Source organism: Silurus meridionalis, chromosome 27 (assembly GCF_014805685.1).
Source record: "Silurus meridionalis isolate SWU-2019-XX chromosome 27, ASM1480568v1, whole genome shotgun sequence".
NCBI lineage: Eukaryota > Metazoa > Chordata > Actinopteri > Siluriformes > Siluridae > Silurus > Silurus meridionalis.
Genome location: NC_060910.1, coordinates 17944366 through 17958886, shown reverse-complemented (window position 1 = coordinate 17958886; position 14521 = coordinate 17944366). Strand labels below are relative to the sequence as shown.

General features: G+C 37.5%; 2 protein-coding genes across 7 annotated transcripts in view; both read right to left on the bottom strand.

Moving 5' to 3' along the window:
* The window catches only part of LOC124380948 (BOLA class I histocompatibility antigen, alpha chain BL3-6-like), a 29143-nt gene that overhangs the window by 5449 nt on the left and 9173 nt on the right, over positions 1-14521 (bottom strand). For 2 of the 4 annotated variants that reach the window (XM_046842289.1, XM_046842290.1), the window contains 2 exons: positions 284-382; positions 62-88 (listed from right to left, as the gene is read on the bottom strand). In XM_046842289.1, coding sequence (XP_046698245.1) covers positions 62-88; positions 284-382 — 126 coding nt within the window. Of the gene's footprint in view, positions 1-61; positions 89-283; positions 395-490; positions 800-892; positions 1163-1625; positions 1887-2945; positions 3079-14521 lie in introns of those variants that run through there. The other 2 variants (XM_046842287.1, XM_046842288.1) reach the window with 2 other exon arrangements.
* LOC124380945 (patr class I histocompatibility antigen, A-5 alpha chain-like) lies at positions 5607-12741 on the bottom strand. Of its 3 annotated transcripts, none has more exons than XM_046842281.1 (8): positions 12371-12741; positions 10927-11187; positions 8886-9155; positions 7954-8247; positions 7735-7857; positions 7526-7552; positions 7365-7425; positions 5607-7238 (listed from the first exon to the last, which is right to left on the bottom strand). In XM_046842281.1, the coding sequence occupies exons 1-8, from the start codon at positions 12438-12440 to the stop codon at positions 7112-7114; spliced, it is 1233 nt and encodes a 410-aa protein (XP_046698237.1). In that variant the 5' UTR covers positions 12441-12741; the 3' UTR covers positions 5607-7111. The 3 variants fall into 3 exon arrangements, with proteins under 3 accessions (XP_046698237.1, XP_046698238.1, XP_046698239.1); XM_046842282.1 differs by having other exon boundaries at positions 7735-7845; XM_046842283.1 differs by having other exon boundaries at positions 7735-7833.

The window sequence follows — 14521 nt, the reverse complement described above, 5'->3', positions numbered from 1 at the left end:
GCAGCAGATAAACACTGTAGTGGATTTAAACATCATTTATGGATCATAAAGTTTCACTTACAGGCTCTGGATGGAACAGATTTAAATCCTGAAACACAGATGATGAACACACAGTTATTATTAAATCTGTAGACTGTGTTTAATGAGAATCAGATTATTGTTGTGTTTAAAAATATGTAAAATATGCATTAAATCCTCTCTCAGAAAAAGTATAAATCTGTTTTGAGATCTATTAAGCTATAAATCTTTGAAAATTTCACATCTGTCTCCTTCCTCCACTCACCAGAGTTCTTCTTCTTCCAGACCACAATTCCAGCAACAACAGCAACGAGAACAACGAGAGCCACGACTACACCAACGATGATCCCCATCAGTCCTCCACCTGATCCTCCATCTGTTAAATGATCACAGAGTGTTTATTATCTGCTGCATCAGTAAATCAGTGTTCACTCTGTAAATGTGTAGATTTATAGGAAAGTGTTTCTCCGACCTCTCAGGATTCGTCTCTCGCTCACAGGCAGCACTAAATCCTTCTCCAAGCTGCTGTGCTCAATCACACAGGTGTAGTTGTGTTTCTGCAGATCCTCAGCTGGGACTTTCAGAATGCTCCTCTTCTGGAAGCTTCCATCCTGGTTGGGTAACGTCTCTCTGAGCTCCACGCCCTCAAGTACGTCCTCATGCACGTCCTCTCCGTCTTTCTTCCAGGAGATCAGCAGTGCTTTGGGGAAGAAACCTGTAGCATGACACACCACCTCTGGAGAAGAAGCTTCTTTTTGGAACAGAAACGTCTCAGGAGGATCTGCAGAGACAAAAAAATTAAACCACACTGTAAAATGTATGAAAAGTGTGTTATCGAGTTTGTTATTAAATCAGAGCAGAACACACAGTTTACCTTTTCTCTCCACAGTCTCTCTGCTATAATTCACAAATCTATTTAACAAATCAATACACTCATTCTCCAGGAAGTTCTTCCAGTATTTTGTGTAAACATTAGACTTATAGTCGTGTTCGAGCATCAGAGCTTGAGGTTTATCTGCAATCCAGGTTCCAGTGTTCAGATCCAGACTGATGAATTCTCCATCATAACCGTACTGATCGGATCCTTTAGTGGTGCCGTTATCATCACTTTCACAGCCGTACATCCTCTGTAGTGTGTGACCTTCTAAAGACACACAATTATTTTCCATTAATGATAGATCTTAATTTTCAATGCTGTATATAGACTTTAATTCAACATTCAAGACAGTCATTTCTCAACACCTGGTAAGAAAACTGATCCTGGAGAGATGTTGTATAAGAATTTAAAGACTGAACAAATGTTTACAAAAATTTACAGACTTGAAAATGTAGTTGTGGTTTGTTTAGAAATTGAGGTGAATTAACTTAAATCAATCTTAACATCAGGGATCATCTCTGAATAAGTGTATACATGGTCATGCTTACTGCTTAAACAATACTCTCTCCTCTTCCAATACAATTTACAAGCTACAAATCTGAGCATTTCTGGCAGATTTATTTTTATTTAAACTCAGGCTATCAGTCATGTTTAATTAATACCGATGGCAATATCGTTCAATAACAATGTATTAAAGACCTTTAAAGAAAATAAATGTGTTTATTCTCACCTCTACTGTGATTAAACTGATTCTTTATATTTGTGAAGATGTTGTTAAAGTCATCATGATGTCCCTGCATGGTCTGTTCTTCATTCTTCCAGTAGTTTTCACTCTTACTATTCTTTATCCAGTTCTCTGGGATCAGCATCATGTTACTGCTACTGTAGAACATAAACTGCTTTCCATCCAGCAGACCCACAGCAGTGAACTCTGGGAAACCAGTATATTGGGGAGTAAGTGCGGTGTACTGGTACTCCAGAGAATGTGCATCTGTAAATACAATAAACACCATTTTAATTAGTTTTGTTGAAATACTAATAAAAAAAAAAACAACAACCCTGAGATTCATTAAAAACATGAGGGTAAGGTTTTATTTTATTAGTTAATAAATACTCAACACAAAGATTTTTTGAGACCAGTGGATACGCCATTTTGATTGGATATCAGCAAATTACACATATTTTATGTATGCTGAACAAAATTATTACTCAACACTTGTTTTTGTCCCCATTTTTCATGAGCTGAACTCAAAGATCTAAGACTTTTTCTATGCACACAAAAGACCTATTTCTCTCAAATATTGTTCTTAAATCTGTAAATCTGTGTTATTGAGCTCTTCTCCTTTACCCAGAGAATCCTCCTCCTCACAGGTGTGGCAGATCAGGATGCTGATTAGGCAGCATGGTTACTGCACAGGTGTGCTTTAGGCTGCACAATACAAGGCCACATTTTACACAATTTGCATGATGGCACAGGTTTCAACAGAGGGCGCTGTGTGTACATTTGTAAAATGCCGCGAACAAAATACATCATTCCTTTTTTTCAAATAAAAAGTACTAATCCCCTGCTTAATTAACGACTTCATCTAAAATAAAACTTCTCCTGTTACATTTCTAAACTAAAGAACTAAAACTTTATGTAATTTAACCCATTCTGCATTTCTGGTATAACAATAGAAAACTTTAGCAGGCTGTTGTTATTACTGTACGCTCCTGCAGTGGCTGGAAAATCATTACTGAGCTGGAAACAAGTATATTACTGTCAAAACTAATTAATTATACAGACCGTCATAAATGGGAGGATAGACAGTAATGGATACAATTGCTGGATGAATTTATATTAAATGATCAGACCAACAATACAAATCTGCAGGTGGAATCAAACATAGACCAGGCAAAAGTCATTATAAATATTTTACAATTTCAGCAAAAAAAGAGAAAAAAATGTCATTTCATTTATTATTCATTTGAATGTATTGTAATCTTTTTTTTAATCAAAGCCAAATTAACGCAAAAACAACCTCAACCACGTAGGAACCCTCAGACTTACCTGCAAACACCACAAGACCACACGTTACAAGCAAAAAGAAGATCTTCATTAAGTCTGTTTAGCTGTGCAGTGAAGTGAGAATTGAGGAACGTCACAGCAGAAAGTTCTATTTGAAGAGCTTCAGTAGAAGAACCTCCCACTGTCAGTCCTGGGGGGAGGGACAAATGTGTTGTTTAACCAATAAGGTGGTTTCTCACTGACCTCAGAAGGGCAAGGAAGAAGTAAAAGAGCGGGAGAAAAGGACGACACGAGGAGTCCGGGAAAAGGACAAATGTGTGTGAATCGCACAGTGAAGGTGTAAAAACCTGATTACTGAGATTGTGGACTGCATACAGGGAGACTTAACAGATACGAGACTGCAGTCAAATAATGCTGAATAAACTCTATGTAGAGACTGTAAGTGTGAGAGAAGTTCACATGAAGGACCAAAGCTGACTCAGTTCTTTTAATCCCAATACCACGTGAGCTTTATGTGATTTATACAGTTTGTAAAGTTACAGAAGATGAACTATTATAAAGTGTATTGAGTGTACAAATGTTATGGACCTGGTTTACACTGCGAATAATCATCTACAGTGAGTGAGAAACGGAGAAAGTGAAGGCTGCTTGATTCTTCAGGAGAAACAGAGGACACGTGATGCACCGCTCCCTTGTTTGCATTGTCAGGTGCACCATTCACACAGTGGTGTTCCTGGATGAACAAGTTTGATCAAGTTTTTCACAGCCAGACCTTTTAAAACTTTCTTTCCCCATTTTCAACTCTCAATAAAATACTCAAAACTGGTGAGACATGAGAGGAAAAACCTAAGAACCAGTCTGGATAATAACGTTGGTGTGCAAGCAGTACATAAGACTGTGTGGGATGGGCAGTGGCGTGTTCAATCTAATGCAAAAACAGGTTTTACATCTGAAATTCCTCTGGCACTGAACATTTTATTTTCTTTCTGACTGCATGATGTGTTCTGACAAAAACATAACTGTTGGAAGCCCATGCTGTTAAAGACACTGTGAAATCACTGAAGTTATTCTTCAGTGAATGAAGAAAAGGCTACAGAGAAAAAAAACTGATGGGACCCTCTCACTGAGACTCCTGCACATGTCCACAGGTAATCTGACACTCTTCATGCTCCAGCTGTAAGAATGACTTCCCCAGAACGCATGTTTCAACTCATTCCAAAGATGTTGGATGGGATTCAGATCAGCGCTCTTTCAGAAGACTACTTTAAAATAAATATTGTATTATATGGTATGCCTTGTGTTTGTATGTCTCGTCTGTGCAGGTTTGTCACTCCAGCTTAATGACTTGTGTTGAGTGTGGACTTCTTCCCTATTTTAGATGAGGAGTTCAGCGAAGTTGTTTGACTTGCATTTTGTGTTTTTTTTATTTTTTATGGTAATTTAGATTTTGTATACTGGGTGTGAATTGTGTTTGAATGTACATTTTTTAATACATAACTCCTATTTTAAAATATCTCAGGGTGTGAGCTCTATTCTATATCTGTCAGGACATCTACACACACAGCCAACTTACAGGACCTATGGACCTTTTACACCTGCACCATTGAGAGCGTTCTGAAGGGTAGCATCACTTCCTGGTTCGGGAACAGCACCATGCAGATCTCTGACCTGCAAGACATCTACAGCTCGTGGTGCTGGACCAGGGCCAGCAAGATTGTGAAGGACCTCAGCCATTTCAACAATGGACTCTTTTTTTTATTTTATTTTTTTCCTGTTATGTTCAGGGAAGCGCTTCCACTCCTTAAAAGCAAACATCAAGAGAATGATGAGGAGCTTCTTCCCGCAGGCCATTCCGAGTTTAACCAAGGAAACACCCAGCAACCAGCCAGTGGTCCAAGTGGTTCCAACAATCCAGTTCTTCTTCTCTTTAGCCCAGGAAAGACCCCTCTGACATTGTCTGTGGTTCAGGAATGGCTTAAGAAGAGGAATGTGAGAACTGTACCCAAATTCCTCGACACGTCTGTGTGTGGTGGCTCTTGATACCTTGACGAAGCACAGAACAAAATCAAGATCACGTTACAGTGAAACCAGTAATTTCCATATAAACACCATGAACTGTGGAGACGCTTGTGTTATTTCTTTTGTGTTTTTTTTTTATATTTCACCAAGGTGTGGTTGTGGAGGTGTTGGTTTGGTTTGTTCCTCTCAGCAGCTCGACAGGAACTCAGAGGGTGATTTATAAAGTTTTGGAGCGCCCCCTGCCGTACAGACTGCAGTGATGCCGTTTGGGAAAAGAAACATGAGTGCATGTTACCCAAATATCTGTGTCTTTGTGTATACAATTAGTCAGAAACCAGTTTTCATTTTTTTATTTATTTATATATTATAAGCAAATGTAATAATTAATACATTCGTATGTGCATCTAAAATACACCACAAATAACATCAAATGAATGAAAACTGGAGCTTCTATTTTAAATCCATGATATAAATATATACATATACTTATCTTGTAATTGTAAATCTAATAACGAATACATTCATACGTGCATCCAAAATACAACACAAATGAAAAACATCACACGAACCTGCTGAGGACTGAGAACAAATAATCAGCAGCAGGACGTTGATGATTTTTTGTTCTCTAAAAGATTGAAAACTTTTTTTTTAATTTATTTGTTTGTGTACATAAAGACAGCAGGCTCAGTTGTTCATTCTTTTTATTTTTCTTATCTTTGGTATTTGCTTTAAAACACTTGAATGTTTCCTGCAGTAAGTGCATGCAGTATGCAAAGTAAATACAAAGTAAAAAAATATAAAAAAAAACAGTATTTCTATTAAAAAATTGTTTAATTTAAATTGTAAAAAACATGAAAATGTTTTATTTTAACAATGTGTTGTAATAGAGAGATATAATCACAGTTAAATTCCATGTTTCAATAAACATAATAACATTTAATTGCACTTAAACATCAGCATTAATAAATAAAATCCATTACATTTTTAAAAGTTCACACAGTCGGCACTGCGTTTCCCCACGGACCATTATTACTCACGCACCACCCGTTAAACACTGTAGCGTCCTGTACAGGTAACGCAGAATTTAAAAAATGGACGAATGGGGAGAAAAGAAACAGCGAGAACATCCATATGGAAGCCCGTTTTCTCTACATAAAAAAAATGGACCTAATTCCGATTTTCTTTTTCTTTTGAAAATGAAATCGGTAACAATCAATAGTATCGCATGATATCAAATCAGCTCTGGAGGAAAACCAAACAGATGAAGCACAAGAGGCCTCGTTCGTACACCAACAGCTTCAAACTTCTGATATTCACACATGTTCTTATATACAATTTCACCAATGAATTATACATTTTCCCACAAAGGAAACAAACGGCTTTTTCATTTCAAGAGAGCTTAGAATTGCTCTTTATTGCAGATAAACTACTTCCGATTACTCAATAACTCGATGGAATAATCGGTAGAATAGTCAGTTACTTCAATAATCGATAGCTTATTTAAGTAACTAAGGATGAGAGTGTCTATTACTTTGTCCAAACTAATAGAAACTCTCATTTTGAAGGCACCAGTAACATAGAACATGCAGGAGTTATGAATTCAGATTCACATTGGAATCACAGTAAACAACATCAGTTGAGACGTCTTCAGCAGTTTATACTGTTTCCTCTGCAGGAATGTAAACAAAGTCTTGGAGTAAATATATATTAAGGTCTCACATTATTGATGCCACTCAAATAATGGAGAGATATGATTGTCTCTCTGGAAGATCATTCCAGTCATGTTCCCTTTAGTCAGGAATGATGACTGATGTCTCATTGCTGCTTCCATGCCATAGTAGATTTTATGGCACTTCAGGTGGTAATAATCCACTTAATGCTCCGCCCAGAGACAACTGTACCTGAGATGCACCTCGTCCTTAACACTGAATGTCCACTCATTACAGTTCCATCACTCTGAGGTCATTAACTAACATTTGGTAGATGCCCTCATACAGAGTGAACAAAACGACAATAATCTTATTTATTCACAGAGCAGCTGAGGGTCATGTTCACGGGGTCATGTTCAAGGACCAAAAACTGGCAGCTTGGAGTGGCAGCAATTTTATTCTTTGGATTAAAGGTCGACCAGGTTCACTCCAGGTCCAGCGGATGGGTTTCAGAGAGTGTAGAAGAGAGATCAATGCAGCTCAGCTCTTCAGATCCCCATCTTTTGTTTGATGCAAGAGAACTTTTCTGCAGTCGAGTGCAGTTTGTTCTGATGTGTTGATGTTGTTCTGGTTGCTTGGCACATTTAACAACTCTATCTCCTCTCCCCTACAAAAACAGACAGAGAGAAAGAGGATGAGCTCCGAGATTTGATGTAAGCACAGACTCTTTTGCTAGATTTTCATTCCAGACACAGATTTTTTTCCAGATTACACTATAAACATCATGTCTTACTCTCTCGCTGCAGCAGGATCACTTTCTACTGATATACCAGAGCAAGAATCTCCATCAGAGGCTGTAAAACATTCAAACCATCACAAAGTGAAATCAAAACACTGCACATAAACACTGTAGTGGATTTAAACATCATTTATGGATCATAAAGTTTCACTTACAGGCACTGGCTGGAACACGTCTGAATCCTGAAACACAAATCAAATCTGTGTTTATTCAGAATCGGATTATTGTTGTGTTTAAAAATATGTAAAATAATAATTATTTTATTATTAATCCTCTTTCAGGAATTAAAGTATAAATCTGTTTTGAGATCTATTAAGGTATAAATCTCTAAAATATTTTACATCTGTCTTCTTCCTCCACTCACCAGAGTTCTTCTTCTTCCAGACCACAATTCCAGCAACAACAGCAACGAGGACAACGAGAGCCACAATGATACCAACGATGATCCCAATCAGTCCTCCACCTGATCCTCCACCTGATCCTCCATCTGTTAAATGTTCACAGAGTGTTTATTATCTGCTGCATCAGTAAATCAGTGTTCACTCTGTAAATGTGTAGATTTATAGGAAAGTGTTTCTCCGACCTCTCAGGATTCGTCTCTCGCTCACAGGCAGCACTAAATCCTTCTCCAAGCTGCTGTGCTCAATCACACAGGTGTAGGTGTGTTTCTGCAGCTCCTCAGCTGAGACTTTCAGAATGCTCCTCTTCTGGAAGCTTCCATCCTGGTTGGGTAACGTCTCTCTGAGATCCACGTCCACATGCACGTCCTGTCCGTCCTTCTTCCAGGAGATATTCAGTGCTTTGGGGAAGAAACCTGTAGCATCACACACCACCTCTGGAGGAGATTCTTTCTGGAACAAAAATGTCTCAGGACGAACTGCAGAGACACAAATGTTTTTCAAAATGTATTCATTTATAAATAAAAAGGAAACTTTTTTCATTGCTGGAGGAGATCCTGGTCTTTCCTCTAAACAATTAAATAGAAATGTATGTGTTCTGTAGATCTTTTACATAAATGACTGTTTAACATTGATAGAAATATTAATAAATACATTATAGGTTTGTGTGATGTAGAGTTTTATTCTGAGCACTGAGCTGGTTGGGTCTAAGAATTAAAATAAATAAGTCATGTTAAGTAAAATATGTTTTTTTACTTAGTTAAAAAAATATATATAAAAATATGATTGCAGATAAAATGTGTATGATGGAGGTTTACACATTAAAGAATAGAAATAAGAATAAATGTGTGAAAGGTGTGTGTGATGTAGAAGGTTATAAAGATGGAGGTTTACACATTAAAGACTGCAGCATTTATTGTGTAGAAATGATTTACACTCTGGTTGTGATGAAAACTGTAGTTTATGATGAATATAATTAATATTTAATAAAGGATCAGGTTCACGTGTTAAACAGTTCCATGGTCAGTGTTTACAGTATCTGTGTGTGTGTGTGTGTGTGTGTAGTAAAAGTGTGTTATTAGTGTGTTACAGTATCAGAGCAGAACACACAGTTTACCTTTTCTCTTCAGAGTCTCTCTGCCATAATTCACAAATGTTTTTAACAGATCAATACAGTCATGCTCCAGGAAGTTCTTCCAGAATTTAGTATATTTATTAGACTCCCAGTCGTGTTTGAGGATCAGAGCTTGAGGTTTAACTGCAATCCAGGTTCCATTTTCCAGATCCAGACTGATGAAATCTTCTCCATCAAAACAGTACTGATCGTATCGTCTAGTGATGCCGCCATCATCACTTTCACAGCCGTACATCCTTTGTAGTGTGTGTCCTTTTAAAGAGACACACATAAACACACACACACACACACACACACACACACACACACACACACACACAATACGTACAAAATATTACTTATTCTACTTTGACATTCTATACTGATAATCTGATCTTCACAATAATTTCCCACTAATGTTCGATCTGATTTGTTTTTTTAGTGCAAGAAGTAAATGTTGAATTTAATTTAGGTCCCCTGACTGCATAAACATTCTACTGTAGATAAACACTAACAGGTCTTTTAATAATTTGAATCTCTGTAATAAATAACCCAAAAGACCAACCAGGTGAGTGTGTTTATAAGAGTCTATTACTGTAAATTCACTTATAATAGTCTTCTAGTAACAGGCATGATATCATTAATACCAATTGTTAAGAAGTTTTCCTGTCTAGCTCGAAGGACCAATGTTAGAGGGGTTTTCTTATCTTACTCGAAGGACCATATAAGGATTCTCACTAACTGGTATGCGCTGATCAGTGGATTGTACTCACCCCAGCGCGTCAGTAACAACACGATACAGGATTCAGAACTCTTTACTTTACTTGAGAGCGGTTGACAGGTATGCAGTCCTTTGTATAGGTGACCGGAAGATCGACCTGAACTGCAGAACTATATCCTCTAACACGAAGCCCAGAGACACCTTCGCTTGTGATCACCGTATCCCTGCCGCTTATAGTCGTCAACTTCAGTTTCACTGGATACTTGTCAGCATTAAGACCATCACTCACTTCTTGGTCAGTGAACGTAGTATTACTTTGAGTGTCGAGCAGTGCATAGACGAGTTTCTCAGTGGTTGGATCATTTTTAGATGAAACCCAGACTGGTATCACCATAGATGTGTTTGATGAGCTTTCACCTGCTACACTGAGTGACGTTGCAGCAGCACTTTGGTTTGTTTTTGGTTCTGATGTAGTCCTTTCTCTTTTATAGTTGTCATCATGCAGGGCTGTAGGATGCTTTCCTTTACAGTGGTTACAGAAAAGACGATGACGGCAGTCTCTCACGCTGTGGCCGGGTTTCAGGCATCCATAACAGAGTTTCTTCTCCTTTATATATTTGCGTCGCTCAACTAATACCATCTCAGTGAACTTGTAGCATGCGTGTAGTTGATGTCTATTATCTTGACAAAGGATACATGAAACCTTAACTTTCCCCTGTTCTGACTTGTGTTTTTCATTTTTAGTGACTATTTGAGTGGTAAACACACTAGCTTTGGTTTTCTTCACATCTCTGAGGTTTCTCTTCTCAGTGATAGAATCTGACAAATGAAGGGCATGAAAGGACGTAATGGGATTGCAAGCAATCTCGGCTTCATCTGACGTGAATCTAGCAAACTCTTTGAAACTTGGGAATTCTTGATTTTCATTTAGGCTTTGCGTGACTTGTCGGTTCCAGCGTAAAGCTGCCCAGTCTGGTAGTTTGTGAACGAGCTTCCGATTTTCTTCCCAGTCGTTTAATATGTCGAGACCCTTGACATGAGGCATGGCATCTTGACAAGCATTCAGAAAATCTGAGAAGCGTCTCAGTCCTTCAGCATCCTTCGATGGAATTCTAGGCCAGTTGGTGAGCTTCTCTCTAAACGCTCTCTGAATGGCGAATGGCTGGCCAAAGCGACGATTTAGTTTGTCACACGCGTCTTGGTATGCTTCATTGTCATTTCGGTAAAAGTTGCCATCTAAAGCCTTCCGTGCTGGGCCACCAACGTACTTTTTTAGGTAGTACCAATAGCAATACTATTAAAAATAGAAATGTTTGTTCTCACCTCTACTGTCATTAAACAGACTCTTTATTTTTGTGAAGATGTTGTTAAAGTCATCATGATGTCCCTCCATGTCCTGTTTTTCACTCTTCCAGTAATTTTCACTCGTACTCTTCTTTATCCAGTTCTCTGGGATCAGCATCTTGTTACTGCTACTGTAGAACATAAACTGCTTTTCATCCAGCAGACCCACAGCAGTGAACTCTGGGAAACCAGTATATTGGGGAGTGAGTGCGGTGTAGTGGTACTCCAGAGAGTGAGCATCTGTAAATACAATAAACACCATTTTATCCAGTCATAGGGCAAAACTTCAGAAAAACACAATCCTGAGATTCGAATGTCACACTTTCATTAAAGTCTTGAGAATTGTAACATGAAGAAATGTAACATGAAGAAGATTATTTTAGACTAGTAAACATGCCATTTTTAAAGGTGATCAGATATAGAGATAGTACATGTATTTTATATTTTGTATATGTTAGTATTAACATGGCCTCCTTATTAATCTTAACACTAATAAAACACTAGTGATACATGTTATGAAAACACTAACTCTCCCTCTGCCCACAGAGAAGCCAACAAACCCTTTAGTGTCTAATCTACAGGTCCTGATACGAAGCCTGAAGCCTACCAAGGTTGGTGAGCTGAAGTATCTGTGTCCAGCGACTGTTCTGGTGATGACTAGTGATCAGTCACAGTGGATTCACGCAAACAGAATCAAACCAGTGGCTTCTTAGACTGGGCACTAAATGTTCCTTTTTTTGCAATCGCCATATTATTTGGCACATATGTATATAACCCTTTTCATCAAAAAATTTATAGAATATACATCTCCTGTATTGCACTATTAATGATCATTGTACTCATTGTATATAAACTGCATTCCATGTACTGTTTATTTATATTCATATTATTCATATCATATTATTCATTCATTTTTTATTATTTATTCATTTCACATATCATTATAGTCTAGGGTTGAGGTTAAAGCCCTTGATAAGTTCAAGTTCTCTTTCACACCATCCTCACTTTGTACACAGGAACACTGCTATAATAAAAACAGGGTTTGGACCCACATACGGGTGTGATGGTCAGGTGTCCACAAACTTTTGGCAGTACAGTGTATGTAACTCTATACAGATCATGCTCTTATTGAAACGGTGTTTACACGTCAAACGCAACCAGAAACCATTCATTTACAATGAGGGTCGACTTCTTCAGGGTGTAGTTCACCGTGGCTTTACAAATGGCAGCCATGATGCCTTCCGACTGCTGGCTGCCACTTGATGGCAGTTCATTATCAGCGCACCCTAATCATAACCCACACATCATAACCCACACTCACACACACACACACACCAGAACCCACACATCATAACCCACACATCATAACCCATCCAACCAACCACTGAAACAAACAAACAAACAAACAAACAACCGATCTTACCTACAGATTCTTGAAGACAACCAAATGTAAGAAATAATAATAAGAAGTTCTTCAGGTCGGTCAGGTTCATACTGCAGTGTAGAGATTTCCAGGAACCTGATGGAGAACTTGTGATGTAGGAAAAGTTTTCTCCGAAGGCAAAACAGTTTTTTTGTTTTCGATGGTCGTAGTTCCTCAAGTGTGTGTGTGTGTGTGTGTGTGTGTGTGTGTGTGTAGCACCCGTCAAAAGCAAATAAAATAATAAATAATGTAATTAATAATAAGAATTAATGCTCCTGAACCCCGAACCCTGTCAGATCCATATTTTTTCCTTCACCCCCGAGGAGAGATCAGATCCATGTCCCCGCTTCCGGGTTTAAAAATCGAAAGTAAAAAAAGAATCTGGAAATTTTCCATCTGCGTCACTGAAGAATGAATGAATTCAGGTTTACAGACCCGGATGATTTACAAAGTAATAATTCATAAAAACACAGTTTTCCTGAAGGATCAAATATCAGGAGAGGATTCAGTATTGTTGCACTTTTCCTCCTTTTCCTTTTTTATCAGCAGAATTATTGTTCACACTGAAAATGTAATAAGATATAAAGTAATAACTTCATCACACACCCTGAACATTTCCCCAAGATCAGATTTATACATACAGTAGTCTTTAATAATTACTACATATTTCTAATAGACACTGACTTTATTCTTATTCTATTTTATTGTAGACATTTATAAAGGATGTGGCGCCCCCTACTGGGAAAAGCCGAAAGAAGAAGAAGAAGCAGAAGCAAAAGAAGAGAAAGAAACATATATAAAGGCTCATTGAAAACAGAGATATTAAGAGTATAACATTTTAAAAGCAGAACCTTTTATCCAATACAGTAAGAATTATTTATATTTTATATTTACACACACACTTCTGGGTGTTTGAGGCTTGTCCTATCTCATAGGGATCTTCTGCCAAAAGTCTTGAATGTAAATGCTGAGAAGAGGCAGGATTTCCACGACCTCCTGCTGGATGCCTTCAGTTCGACATAAAGCTCTGATAAAGATTATCCATTTATTTATAATATGTAGTAACAACTGCACTACAATAAAAACATTTTTAATACAGATATATTAACTTTACTCTTATGTAATCTGATGATACTCTTTTATCTGCTGTAAACTTTATATAGTGAATAATCCACTACTGTATATTAGATTTAAATTTGTGAATTAAACCCCAAATATGCAAATATTTTCACTCTGATTTATATATTATATCCTTTAACAGCATTCCATAGTGTTATCGCTTAATACAATGTGTAAAATCAGGAAAATCCTGATGTTGTATTCTGTTTTATTTTTAGACAAATCATCAATAGAGCAAATACGAACCCTTTCAAACATATGAGACCTAATAATTTCTCATATTAACCCTTTAAATGCTTTCTTTAGTATAGGTTCTCTTTGATTTGCATGTGTTTTGGATTTTGTTTTGAATCCACTGATTGCCCTTTTGTGCACCAAACATTTAGCCTGTTGCTACAATGCTGTCTCTTGGATTTGTGTGTTTCTCAGACTTCCATTACACCTCAATAATACTTCATTGACTCACTGGATGGTGATCCCAGTTCCAGTTGCTAAACTGTTATTAAAAAAACAGTTATAACAAATACAAATGCTGGCTTTAAACCTTCCAACCAACATAACAGGTCATATTTTGAAGGCTGAAGTTTGGCTACATGCATATAATATTCAGCTTTACTTAGTTTTTGCTGTCAGAGAACAAAAACTTTCATTAATTGTACAAACTGCATCATTTAGTACATCCAGGTGATCAACTGGCTTCGTTTTATTAACTATGTAATACTGTGAGTAATTAAAGCAGCTACAGATAAAAACGCTGCTTTTCAGTGGCTGGTCTCATAGTCACAATACATGGAACATCGACACACCCAGAGGGTCAAAGCAACATTTACAGTTACACAGGTAGAAATACTACCAGTCAGACGAGAGCTATTTAAAAAAGAAATAATTAATGAAAGAATAATCCACAACACAGAGCATGTTGTTCAGTTCATCACATTATTGCTCTTTTCAGTTCAGCTACTGCATGTTCTGGCTCAAACTTTCAGCAGTTTCTTCCCCTTGTGACGAGAGCATTCAGCTCCACCTCTGCTA